The 14,291-nt window shown below is 40.1% G+C and overlaps 1 protein-coding gene across 1 annotated transcript; it reads right to left on the reverse strand.

Moving 5' to 3' along the window:
* Positions 1-535: 535 nt before the first annotated feature.
* LOC116320874 (NACHT, LRR and PYD domains-containing protein 12-like) lies at positions 536-12,732 on the reverse strand. The gene is made up of 6 exons (XM_031740598.2): positions 11,255-12,732; positions 8,339-8,512; positions 5,047-5,214; positions 4,388-4,561; positions 3,183-3,353; positions 536-1,688 (listed from the first exon to the last, which is right to left on the reverse strand). The coding sequence occupies exons 1-6, from the start codon at positions 12,265-12,267 to the stop codon at positions 1,673-1,675; spliced, it is 1,716 nt and encodes a 571-aa protein (XP_031596458.2). The 5' UTR covers positions 12,268-12,732; the 3' UTR covers positions 536-1,672.
* Between the last annotated feature and the right edge of the window lie 1,559 nt (positions 12,733-14,291).

A 14,291-nucleotide genomic window follows, 5' to 3' on the forward strand; every position in this document is an offset into this window, starting at 1 on the left:
TTTATTGTGTGCAGCTTATTCCATTCATATCTCACTACAATAAAATTATGCAATATTATCATGTATAAATGGGTTTTTAAGATGTTGGTCATAAATGGTCTTAAGATATTTTTGTGGTGTATAGTATTAAACTTTTTCACTATATTTTGGTGTAGTGAAATCTGAAATTTGGAGAGATCTACAAATATCCTTCTTCTAATAAATTAAAGCATTTTTAACTGTTTGCTGGATGTAAAAAGTTTATAAATTATTTCCAGGCTTGTCTGCCCTAACTCCACTTTGTGACCCAATACAGATGTGGGTGATCCCATATGCAACAGGAGTATGACGCTGTTGAAATCTATATCACTGCCAGGTTTAACAAAAAAAAAAAAACACCTCATTAAAATTAGTGGACCGGCTGAAGCAGGAATGTTGAGCTTTAATTGGGAAGCTGTGGTGGTGGGTGACTAATTAAGCCAGAGGTCTGAATTTGATCGACATGAGAGAAAAGCAGGAAGCAAGTTATTCCGTGAGTCAGAGTCATTCCTTTGATTCAATCAACACATTTATTGATCCTTATTATCCATATAAAACATTAAGGTTCATTATTGACAGATAACAAAGGCTACGTTCACACTGCAGGCAAAAGTGCATCAAATCTGACTTTTCTGACCCTATGCGGCCCATATCCGATCATGGTCTGACAGTTTGAACAGCACAAATCTGATATTTTCAAATCCGACCTGGGTCACTTTCATATGTGGTACTGAATCAGATACATATCTGAAGACAAACCATTCCCACCACTCCTGGTTCCGACTCCGTGTGCATATTTACCTGTGGCAGCCACTGCTGCAAACAAGGCCATTGTTAAAGCACGGCTCTCTTTTTTCTCAGTGTCCTTCTTTCTGTAATTAATTTATCAAATTCTGTCAGTTACGACTGTGCAGAAATTGATAGACTGCTGCGACAATGATCCATCCATGCATCCATGAAAAAACCTCTACCTCCTGCACTTCATCTGCTGAACCACTAGATACTTTCATTATCTAAATTACTGAAGATATATAGTACACCAAACTCTGGACAGTTTAAAATTCTCCATAATAGTGGTTATATCTCATGTTCCCAGTTATTATGTTAGAAAGTATAAAACAAATCTATCAAATGTTCACCTTTTTTTTCAATTATTGAACATTTTTCCTGATCAGTTGCACTATACAGATTATGTAGATGAAAAAACATTTGCTGTTTCAAGAAGGATACTTGAAGTCATTGTCACATGATGTATTTCAAAACCATGATAAATAACTTAAAATTACATCAGTTATACAAAAGATATTGAAATGTATTTAGGAAACTTTTCAAAGAAAATAAAACTGAACCTTGTGTCTGCAAAAAGACACTGTGATGATCCAAAACAACACAAAGGGATGACGATAGATTCTACATGGTGTCTAACAGAGGAGCTCTCAGAGCATGTTTACAGCACTGTCAGCCATCTGCACGTCTGATTTCTGTCACTGCTGGATGAAGCTCTGCTGTCCACTCCACCTCCCTGTAGCCTGTCCCTGTCACAGCATCACTACACACAAGCTGCTGGTGTTTCAACCTCTCTGGACCATCAGGACACGCGTGCGCACACACACCACACACACCACACACACACAACAAAGACAAACAACTGTGTTTATGGGTCCTTCCATCTGCAAAGAAAAGAAAGGGCAGAGTAGATAAATGAGTGTTTGCAGAGACTGTCTTCATCACTTTTCAGTGTTGCAGCACATCCACTATTAGGTAAATGGCCCGTATTTATATAGCGCTTTTTACTAATCCCTAAGGATTACCCCAAAGCGCTTTACATATCCAGTCATTCACCCATTCACACACACATTCACACACTGGTGATGGCAAGCTACATTGTAGCCACAGCCACCCTGGGTGGCACTGACAGAGGCGAGGCTCTATTATTGATATTTCTTGGTGCATATTCAATCATCCAGGTACGTACATCCCAAAAGGTTGATTCTGTTCATCTGAACGTGATGTTTTCAGTGGGAGAGAATTTGCATATTAATGATTAAGGAACTGACCTCACAGCCCATTGTTCCTGCAGTGGTGCTAGTTTCAGTGATTGTGCAAATGTCCTGTTTTTAAGATTTGGGGAAACCTGCAGTCAGCTGAGCCTGAAGAAGTCACATGAACGAGTGACGAAATGTTTCTCCCACTAAAAACGCTACATGCAGATGAACAAAATCAAACTTTTGGGTATTATTAATATTATTAAGGGCAGCACTGACTTCAGTCTTGTTCAGACAAGTCTACAGTGGAGATTAACCACTGAGAGGCCTGAATTCTTCCTTGCTGCACAAACACTTTACTAATGGATTTTCTCTTGTTTCACTAAAACCAGAGGTTGCTGTGTATTGTTGAACTTCTTACCTGTTGCTAAAATATCAGGTTACTAATATACATGGAGGCTACCACTGAACAAATGTCAATGAAAGCACTGACACTAAGACATATACAACCTTGATCCCTGGAGGTTATGACCCAGGTCATAATTTTGTGTACTGCATTTACTCCTCCACACCTGGAGCAGTGGTGTTCATTTAGTAAGCAGTTTAATGTAATTTACAGGTGAAAGCTGACCATTGGTTAGAGATTGAATGGGGCTGGCTATAAACTGGGACCTCTCAAGACTGACAGATCCTGCCTGCTTCCTGCTTCCAACATATCTCTGTGCGTGTGGGCTTGACTAATTTTCCTGCATCATTGTTGATTTCCATGATAGGCGAGTTGGTTGTTTTCTTTGTAGAATGTTTTGTTTGTTGACAATTTCTTCCTCTAAAATAAATAAAATATTCTGTAAAATATTTAATACATCTGTGTGATTTGATGTTTCTGTGTAAATAAAGCTTGTTTCCAGCTGACACCTTTACAAATCCAGCTTTATTCTCTGTAGATGTGAACATTAGTTATCTTCACATCAGCTCAAACACATGATCACAAACTTTTGTGTCATTTGATTGGATGTCTGTTGTCTTTCTGTCGAATATTGAAGCCTGCCACTGTTCTCTTCTTACAGCCTCACTGAGTTAAGAAGACTGCAGATGTACAAGAAACACTGGATCAGTGATTTCACACTAACTGTGCTAAACTGGGAAAGCAGCCTGGACTGAGTCCAAGCCTCTACTTACTTGAGAACCTCCAGTGTGTGATGTGGGCTGTCCACAAGCTCAGACAGCTGCTTCACATGTGATTCCTGCAGGTTGTTCACGGTCAGGTCCAGCTCTCTCAGATGAGAGTTGGACTGAAGAGCTTTGAACAGATAATCACAGCTGGTCTCTGACAACATGCAGCCCCATAATCTGAATGAAGATAGAAGATGTAAGTTTAAGAGGCAAAGTCTGTGATAAAATCATTTAAGGTTTGATAATTTGATAAGAAGATTTGAAATGTTCAAGTTTTAAAAAAGTAAAATCCAAACAGTTAAACCCAACAGGATGGAGGTTCAGACAAAAACTGGAAAAAAAAAAAAAAAGAGCTCTCAATAATCTGATTGACGACATGCTGTTTGTTAACTGAAGAAAAAAGAAAAAAATAGGGTCTTGGAGAGTGGGGGTATGAAATTCTGACAAAAATCCTCATCTTTAGATCAAAATTGTGAAAAAAAAAAAGTATTGACACTGCTTCAGTTTTAAAGCTTTAGTTTGAAAGAAATGTATATATTTGAGAACACTTTTTACCAGTAACATTTTAAAAGCTGGCATTTTTTTTATGTGTTATTTTTGTGATGTCACCTGCCAATGGACTGTATCTAACTCTGATATAATGCATCAAATGGCAACATTTATAGTAATACTGTATATTATCCCTTTTTATTTAAATTGATTAATAATACTTTTTTAAAACTCAAATCTCCCTGAACCCCACCTAAACTTTGTCTTTCTGGGAAAAGGGTTCAACACACAAGCAGCATGACCAGAAATGAGAGAAAAACAAGTCTGATTGAAAAACCTTTTGTAGCAATGAACCCTTTGGCCACTATTGACAGACCTGTCTAGCTAGCATTACCCAGCATGCCATTCAGCAGTACAATTTGTAAATGTGCAATAATTCCTGCCACAAACTGTTTCTGTTCCACAGACTCCTGTGTGTCAGGACCTTTGTACCATGAAAAATGTTTTGTATACCAAGAGCTGTTAGCAATAACGTTAATCAGGGTGGAGCCCAGATGTGGGCTGTTTGTCTTAAGATGAAAAACAGTTTTAAGGTTTGAAATGTGAACCATTGTTCTGCCACAGTTAAAGTGTTAATTAGGATAATGTCAGGATATATGTGTAGGCTAATGCCAGCTTTCACATCATATATATCTAAGTACAACTAAAACATGGTGCCTGACCTGAGAGTCTCCAGTCTGCAATCTGAAGTCTTCAGATAAACACACAGCTGCTTCACTCCTGAATCCTGAAGGTTGTTCCAGCTCAGGTCCAGATGTTTCAAATGGGAGGAGTTGGACTGAGGAGCTGGAAGCAGGTAATCACAGCTGATCTCTGACAAACTGCAGCGCTGCAATCTGCATAAGGAATTAAAAAAAATGTGTTTATTACTCAGAGTCTGTGCTTGAAAGCATCCAGTGTCGTAATATGTCAGGAGCTGAAGAAGGTCAACACTGAGCTAGAATAGTCCTGGTTAGCGGTTGGCACTAGCTCTCCAGGGTTTTTTTTTTTGCCTTGCCCTTTTAGATGTAATGTAGGTGTAGGCACTGATCACAAACTCTAACACTGAAATTAAAGCACTACAAACTCCAGAGAAGGTGTAAAGTACCACTTTAGCACTGCAGTGGCTCTTTGTGCTTTCTGACACAAATAACACGTCATCTTAACTTCATCTAGTTCACTGTCTCTGTTCAGCAGTGTCAGTTTGTAAATGTGCCAAAATTCCTGCTACAAACTATTTTCCCAAGATGTTTGTTAATTAACACGATACTATACTTAAACTATAAATACTATACTATCCGGGATTGGGATCTAAGCACAGTTTAAATATTTGGTGTCTGACCTCAGAGTCTCCAATAGACAGTGGGGATTCTTCAGAAAATCACATAGTTTCTTCACTCCTGAATTCTCCAAGTCATTGTGGCTCAGGTTTAGATGTCTCAGATGAGAGGGGTTGGAATTCAGAGCTGAAACCAGAGAGCTGATATCTGACAACCAACAGCTCTCCAACCTGAAAAAAAAAATGAAAAATGTAGATATCAGTCATCAGATAGGTTCTCTTCAACATTAATGGACAGAAGTTTTTATCATGGATTTTAAAATCATTATTACATCAGTCTTCAGAGTACAAAACTGTTAACGAATGGCGGGCACTAAATAAACATTGAAACAGCTGGATCTGACCACGTGACTTTATCTCTGTCTGCTGAGCAGAAGTCAAAGTACAAACATGACAGAGTTATCTGAATGTGTTTCTTTTATTCTTAAAATAGAAACAGTGGTCAGCTGATCTTTTTTTTCATTAGTATTTACTGCATGATTAGGTTTCCGTCCTAATCTCTACACTAGACTGAAGTTCTAAACCTGGAGTGAACTGAGGTGACATTACCTGAACTCAAAGTTCATGAGAGCCTGAAATGGTCTGCTGAAGAATGTGACTGACAACTCTTTATAAAATGTTCTCTGCACTTAAACTGGTCAGTAGTTTTTCTTTAAAGATTTAGTGCTGAAAATATTCTCTATCTACACAACAGATGATTTAAAACAGACTCTAAGCAGGCACTACTTCACAAACCACGGTAATCTGTCTGCCTGGTTAGTGAGGTCCTTTTGGGCTGTAAAGGCAGCTTTCAGTCAGCTGTCAGTGCAGATCTTCTGTTTTTGTGTGAGTTCTTGTGTTGTTATCTTTCTTTACAACAACATTAGATATCTTTGGTGCTGTAATACTCAAAATGAGTTAAAACAAGATCATTTTTAGAGGAACAGAAACTTAAAAAAAAAAACTCTCATCTTCTCTCTTCTTATAGTCTTTTTAAGAAGCCTCTCTCTTCTCCAGCTGTTTTTACAAAATCCTCACATACATTCAGAATCCTGCTTTGGTGTGCAATCAGACAAGGAGTGACATGTTTAGCCGCATGTTCTCCTTAAATTGCTGGCTGTCTGAGTGGTGTCCCAGAAACGATGTGGGCTTCATAGATAATTGGCAAACCTTCTGGAGGAAACCTGGTCTTGTTAGGAGAGACGGCATCCATCCCACTTTGGATGGAGCAGCTCTCATTTCTAGAAATATGGACCAATTTATTAAACCCCCCAAAATATGACTATCCAGAGTTGGGACCAGGAAGCAGAGTTGCAGTCTTACACGCCTCTCTGCAGCTTCTCTCCTCCTGCTACCCCCCAAAAAACCCATCTCCATTGAGACAAAAAAACACACGAAAAACCAGCAACAAACAACTTAAACATAGAAAATCACAAAGAAAGAACAATACAGAATCGACATCTGAACCAAAGAGTAAAACAGTGAAATGTGGATTATTAAATATTAGGTCTCTCTCCTCCAAGTCTCTGTTAGTACATGACTTAATAATTGATCAACAAATCGATTTACTCTGCCTTACAGAAACCTGGTTGCAGCAGGATGAGTATGTTAGTTTAAATGAATCAACACCCCCGAGTCATTCTAACTACCAGAAACCTCGAAGCACAGGACGAGGGGGCGGTGTGGCAGCAATTTTTCACACCAGCCTATTAATTAACGAAAGACCCAGACAGACTTTTAATTCATTTGAAAGCCTGATGCTTAGCCTCGTCCACCCCAGCTGTAAAACTCAGAAACCAGTCTTACTTGTTATTATCTATCGTCCACCTGGGCCTTACACAGAGTTTCTTTCTGATTTCTCAGACTTTTTATCTGATTTAGTGCTCAGCTCAGATAAAATAATTATTGTGGGTGATTTTAACATCCATGTAGATGCTAAAAATGACAGCCTCAACATGGCATTTAATCTGTTATTAGACTCAATTGGCTTCTCTCAAAATGTAAAAGAACCCACCCACCACTTTAATCACACTCTAGATCTCATTTTAACATATGGCATAGAAACTGAACATTTAACAGTGTTTCCTGAAAACCCTCTGCTGTCTGATCATTTCCTGATAACATTTACATTTACAATAATTGATTACACAGCAATGGAGAGTAGACTTCATCACAGTAGATGTCTTTCTGAAAGTGCTGTAACTAAGTTTAAGAATATAATCCACCCACTGTTATCATCTTCAATGCCCTGTACCAACATAGAGCAGAGCAGCTATCTGAACGCTACTCCAACAGAGGTTGATTATCTTGTTAATAATTTTACCTCCTCACTACGTACGACTCTGGATACTGTAGCTCCTGTGAAAACTAAGGCCTCAAATCAGAAGTACCTGACTCCGTGGTATAATTCTCAAACACGTAGCCTAAAGCAGATAACTCGTAAGCTGGAGAGGAAATGGCGTGTCACAAATTTAGAGGATCATCATTTAGCCCGGAGAAATAGTTTGCTGCTTTATAAGAAAGCCCTCCGCAAAGCCAGAACATCTTACTATTCGTCACTGATTGAAGAAAATAAGAACAACCCCAGGTTTCTCTTCAGCACTGTAGCCAGGCTGACAAACAGTCAGAGCTCTACTGAGCCAACCATCCCTTTAACGTTAACTAGTAATGACTTCATGAACTTATTCACAAATAAGACTTTTATCATTAGAGAAAAAATTACCAATAATCATCCCACAGATGTAATATTATCTACAGCTACTTTTAGTACCATCAATGTTAAGTTAGACTCTTTTTCTCCAATTGATCTTTCTGAGTTAACTTCAATAATTAATTCCTCCAAACCATCAACGTGTCTTTTAGACCCCATTCCTACAAAACTGCTCAAAGGCTGCTGTTTTCTTTAACACATATATCACCAAAGCAGCTGTGTGGGTTGTCAAAATCTCTGTAGCCTGTTTTTATCTGGTATTTATCAGTGTGACTGACACACCGCACAGACCCTAAAGACTCATCACCATCACCTCATCTTCTCTGACTGACTGAGTCTGTGGACCTGTGGAGGCTGAACAACTGTAAAAATATCTCTCTACCATAACCTGACTTCTGTCAGCCTTTAACTGAACTTTGCTGAAGTCTGTCACGTCTGTTTGGAGCCCAAAGTAAAAATTATCGTTCAGTTTGGAAAAGCAAACATTTCTGAAATCAATGACACTTCTTTATGTTTTTGTTCATACAAATTGTGAACCTTTATTAACCAAGAGTGTGAAACTTAGATCTTTGATTAAACAACAACAGCTCCAGTCAGCAAACTCACCTCAGAGTCTCTAGTCGACAGTCTGGACTCGACAGTCCAGCAGACAAAAACTTTAGTCCTGAACCGTGCAACTTGTTTCCAGTCATGTCCAACTCCACCAGATGGGAGGGGTCGGATTTGAGAGCTGAGGCCACAACTTCACAGTGAGTCTTTAAAAGTTGACAAGCTTTTAGTCTGTGACAAGAGAAAACATCAAATAAAACCAGGAATTTTTCATTATAAACAGACTGAGTGAATAGGAAGACAAACACCGCAGACCACGGCCTCTCTGTGTGAGGATCTAAACGTATTCTACGCTAGATTCGACACAGCGAACACCAGGAGACCGGACAGTGTGCGCACCATGGATGACGTCAGTGCGCACACTGTGTCTGAGGAGGAGGATGCGGAGGTACTTCAGGAGAGTGAACCCACGCAAAGCTACTGGTCCGGACGGGATTCCCGGCCGCGTCCTCAAGTCATCTGTGGCTCAGCTGGCTGGAGTGTTTACACATCTTCAACCTTTCCCTCTCTCTGTCTGTAGTCCCAGCCTGCTTCAAAATGGCCACCATCGTCCCTGTACCCAAATCCTCCACCATCTCCTCATTGAACGACTGGCGACCTGTAGCCCTGACCCCCATCGTGAGCAAATGCTCGAGAAGCTGGTCAGGGACTTCATCTGCTCCGCACTACCCGACTCACTGGACCCTCTACAGTTCGCATACCGCCACAACAGGTCCACTGATGATGCCATAGCCCTGACACTCCATGCTGCCCTGTCACACCTGGAGAGAGAGACACGTATGTGAGAATGCTGTTTGTAGATTACAGCTCAGCATTCAACACCATCGTTCCTCAAAACTGGACAGGAAACTGCAGGATCTAGGACTGAGCAGCTCCCTCTGCAGCTGGATCCTTAACTTCCTGTCTGACAGACGCCAAGTGGTCAGACTGGGCAGCACCACCTCATCCCCATCACACTGAACACTGGTGCTCCACAGGGGTGTGTACTGAGCCCTCTCCTGTACTCACTCTACACCCACGACTGCACGGCCACTAGAAACTCCAACATCATTGTGAAGTTTGCGGACGACACTACAGTGGTGGGTCTTATCACCAACGGTGATGAGACAGCCTACAGGGAGGAGGTCAGCGCCCTGACCCACTGGTGTCAAGACAACCATCTCACCCTCAACGTCGCAAAGACAAAGGAGTTGATAGTGGACTTCCGGAGGTGCAGAGGAGTACACACCCCATCACCATCAACGGCGCCGCTGTGGAGAGAGTGAGCAGCTTCCGCTTCCTTGGTGTACATCTGGCTGAGGATCTTACGTGGTCAGTACACATAAACAAGACAGTGAAGAAGGCGCAGCAGCGCCTCTTCTTTCTCAGGAGACTGAAAAGATTCGGCATGAGCCCCGCATCCTCAGGACCTTCTATCGCTGTGCCATTGAGAGCATCCTCACTGGATGCATCACCACCTGGTATGGCAACAGCACCGCTTACAACCATAAAGCTCTCCAGAGAGTAGTGCGGTGTGCTGAACGGATAATTGAGGTGCTTCCCTCCTCCAAGACATCTACAGGAAGCGGTGCCTGAGGAAAGCGGGAGGATCATCAAGGACTCCAGTCACCCCAGCCACAAACTGTTCAGACTACTTCCATCAGGAAGGAGGTTCTGCAGCATCCGGTCCCGAACCAGCAGACTGAGAGACAGCTTTTTCCACCAGGCCATCAGACTGCTGAACACGTCATAGACACCTCACCCTCACTACTGGAACTTCAACATTATGCACTCCATACTGTACATTAATGCCACTGTTTTGCACATACCTACCTCTGTATATTTTATATTTTATATATCTTATTTTATTGTTTACTCTATTTCATTTGTAAAACATGTATATACACACTCACACACACACACACACACACACGTAGAAAAACATATTTAGTACACACATTCAGTAATGTATATACCTTTATATATTGTACATATATTTATTACTTTTTAGATTAACCATTTTTATATTTTGCTTGTTGCACGTTATTGTATTTTGCACAACTCTGTTGCTTGTGAAGCTTGCACACAAGAATTTCACTCGCATGTACTGTACCAGTGTACCTGCACATGTGACGTGACAATAAAGGTGATTTGATTTGATTTGATTTGAAACAGAGTGATTTCATAGTCGAATAAACATTTGCTCTTCACATCTGTGGTTCAGCTCATCTCATATCACTGTGTTTGAGATGACACAATGATTTTATTTAGTGTTTCTTAGACGTGCAGACTTACGGGAAAATCTTGATATTTAATTTACAGATGAAAACAAAATTGCATTTAAACCATGATCATGTCCACATTCTGTCAGTGAAATCTGATCCTCGTCAATGGTAAATGGATTCATTCCCATATAGGACCTTGCTACTCTGCTTGAGTAAAAACCTTTCTACTCAAACTGTTTTATAGAACCTGCCTCATTCACCTTTTCTATAAGAAGCCTTTAGATTATAAACTAAAAAGTGAAGAGAAACATTTGGACTGTTTCCTCTTTTTAATTTGGCTCCAGAAGATTTTGAATAAAGTCAGTTTAATGGAAAGATTCATCTTTAAAAGTGTTGTCTCTTTGCTACAACGTGATTGTTCACATCTAGCTACATGAAAAAATCTGCTGACTGTTACCAAAAGGTGCTGAAGCTAATCACTGAAAAATAACGATGAATGAAATGACTCTGGGTGAACTACATTAAAAAGAGTTTTGTCTCTGTGTGAAGAGAAATCAGAACAACTCAACAAATTTAGGGCAGAGTAAATCAACTATAGATGTGAAAACTCCCTAAAAATAATGAAAATACTTTAGTATTCTGTATATTTGAAGAACTGAACTACTGATCTAAACTGATTAAATGTGTTAAAGATCACAGCAGGACTCACAGAGCCTTTCTGCAGTTGCTCACAGCTGGAATCAGTCTGTGCCGTCCTTGGTCTGATGTGTTGAACTTCTGCAGGTCCAACTCATCCAGAACCTCCTCCGACATCTGCAGCATGTAGGCCAGAGCTGAGCAGTGGATCTCAGAGAGTTTTGTCTGTGATTTCAGGAATTCTTGGATCTCCTGAAACACTGAGCTGTCATTCATCTCAGTCAGACAATGAAAGATGTTGATGCTTCTGTCAGGAGAGATTTGAGAACGTCTCATCTCTTTTAGGTTGTTGATGATTTTCTGGATAGCTTCTGGGTTCTTCTCTGTCTGACTCAGCAGACCTACTAAGAGTCTTTGGCTGGACTCTAGTGTGAGGCCATGCAGGAAGCGAACAAACAGGTCCAGAGCACCATTTTTACATTGGAGGGACGTTTCCATGACTTTGCTCAGAAAAACGTCCAGAGATGTCTCATTATATTCTTCCCCCAGGACTTCCTTTAGTACCTCTGTTTTCCTGTTGGTGTGACAGTGAAACATGTAGACAGCAGCCAGAAACTCCTGAATGCTCAGATGAACAAAGGAGTAGACTGGTTTTTGGAAAATCACACACTCTCTTTTAAAGATTTCTTTACAAACCCATGAATAAAGTGAGGCCTCTGTGACATCCAGACCACACTCTTCCAGGTCTTCTTGGTAGAATATGATGTTTCTTGTTTTCAGATTTTCAAACGCCAGCTTCCCCAGCTTCAGAAGAACCTCCCTGTCAGCATCCGTCAGCTCCTGTGGACTTGTTTCATTTCCTTTTTGGTACTTGTGCTTATTCCTCTTTGTCTGAACCAGTAGGAAGTACGAGTACATGTCAGTCAGGGTCTTGGGTAGCTCGCTTCTTTGGTCTGTATTCAATATGTACTCAAGGATTGTGGCAGTGATCCAGCAGTAGACTGGGATTTTACACATGACATTGAGGTTTTTGGATTTCTTAATGTGGGAGATAACCCTGGACGGCTCTTTCTCACTAAATCTCATCCTGAAGTACTCCTCCTTCTGAGCATCAGTGAAGCCTCGCACTTCTGTTACCCTGTCAACACATTTAGGAGGTATCTGATTGGCTGCTGCAGGTCGGGTAGTTATCCAGATGAGAGCCGAGGGAAGCAGATTCCCTTCGATGAGGTTTGTTACTAACTCACTGACTGATGATTTCTGAGTAATGTCAGAAACAACCTTCCTGTTACTGAACTCCAGTGAAAGTCGACTTTCATCCAGGCCATCAAAGATGAACAAAAGTTTACAAAGAGTCAGTTTCTCTGTGGTGACTTTCTGCAATGTTGGATAGAAAACATGGAGCAGCTGCAGAAGACTGTACGGCTCATCTTTAACGAGATTCAACTCCCTGAACGAAAGCAGAATCACTATGTTGATGTCTTGGTTTTCCAAGCCCTCTGACCAGTCCACAATAAATTTCTGCACTGAGAAGGTTTTCCAATGCCAGCGATTCCGTTCATCAGAACCACTCTGATTGGTCTCTTCAGGTGAGGTAAAACTTCAAAGAGTTTGTGACACTTGATTGTTGGGTCATGGTCAGTATCTGTCTGTGAAGTTGTCTCCAGCTGCCTCACTTCATGTTGAGTATGAACCTCTTCACTCTGTTCGTCTATGATGTAAAGCTCAGTGTAGATGGTGTTGAGGAGGGTTCCACTTCTTGATTCACCAAATCCTTCAGTCACACGTTCATATTTCCCCTTTAGATATAATTTATGTTCATTTACAATCTCCTGCAGACCAACATCTACTGTAAAAAAAAGAGCAAAAAGAAAACAGTTAAGCTTTTATTACATCTAAACATAACATTATTTAAATGGTTTGCAATAAGATTTTTTGTTCCCATACTTAGATATTTTTGAGAACACATCGGATAAGTTTTTTTTTCTCTCAGACCCTCGAGATGTGTCCATGTCTGCTAGTCAGCTTACAAAAACACAGCATTTACGTTTCACAGTAAAAGCTTCCATGTGTGACAACCTTTATTGTGAAGGAGCAGAAACAGTCTGATTTTCATCAGTAGTAATTAGCAAAGTTTTTACATTATAAGACACATTTTGAAATAGTCAGTGTGTTATAGCTACTGATGATAATTACTGCTGATTATTATGATTACTGCTCTGGCTGCAGTTTGATGTCAGCTGTGCAGTGACCTGTTCCCAAAGCATGTTTAACTAAACTAGTCCAACAATAAACTCTGAGGTCAATGAACCAACTCTGATCAGCTGTTTTGTCAGAGAAATTATCAAGTTATTCTTTTATTATTATTCTAATGTTGTTCTGGTAAGTTAATCCCAGTAATGTGTAGGTTTCATGTTTTAAAATGTTAAATGACAACAAATGAATCTGCCTGCCTGCATGTCTGTTTAACTGAAAACCCACAATGTTCAGAGCATGCTCATCATGAATTGTGTTCATGGATAATGAAAAAAGCTACCCCCAGCGGAGCTCTGATGCCATAGTTTTATTCAAACTGGGATCACAATTGTAATGTATAGTAAATGATTGAAAGCAGCGGTTAAAAATCTAACTGCTGCCTTATTGGTCACAGAATTACAGAGATGCAGCCTTTAGATCTTGTCTCTGTGTTTACATTGATGGCGTTGATATAAAAAGTGGTTGTGTTAAATATAAAACATATTTAACATCTAACTGGGATTCTACTGTTTGTATGTGTTTGTAAAGACATAAACTTGTACAAATTTTACAAAACTTGCAACTAAATCTGCTGGGCAATTCGTGTAAAATTAGGTAAGCGTAATTATAGAAAAACCTACTGTGGGCTGTTGGTCAAAGTCTGTGGCTCTTGTGTCTATCATTATTTAGGGTGTTTGTTTCTCATACACAATGTTCTTTTGTCTCTATTTTATTATTATACATGTCTAAGCTCACTGTGAACCTTCTGGTCATTCATGAGATCATGTTTTCTATTGTCTGTAATGTTTGGCCTGCAAAGGTTCTTATTCTTGTTGTTTTGTTGGCAGTTGCCAAACAATGAAATTGTGCAATAC

Source organism: Oreochromis aureus, linkage group 9 (genome assembly GCF_013358895.1).
Source record: "Oreochromis aureus strain Israel breed Guangdong linkage group 9, ZZ_aureus, whole genome shotgun sequence".
In the NCBI taxonomy this organism is placed as follows: Eukaryota; Metazoa; Chordata; class Actinopteri; order Cichliformes; family Cichlidae; genus Oreochromis; species Oreochromis aureus.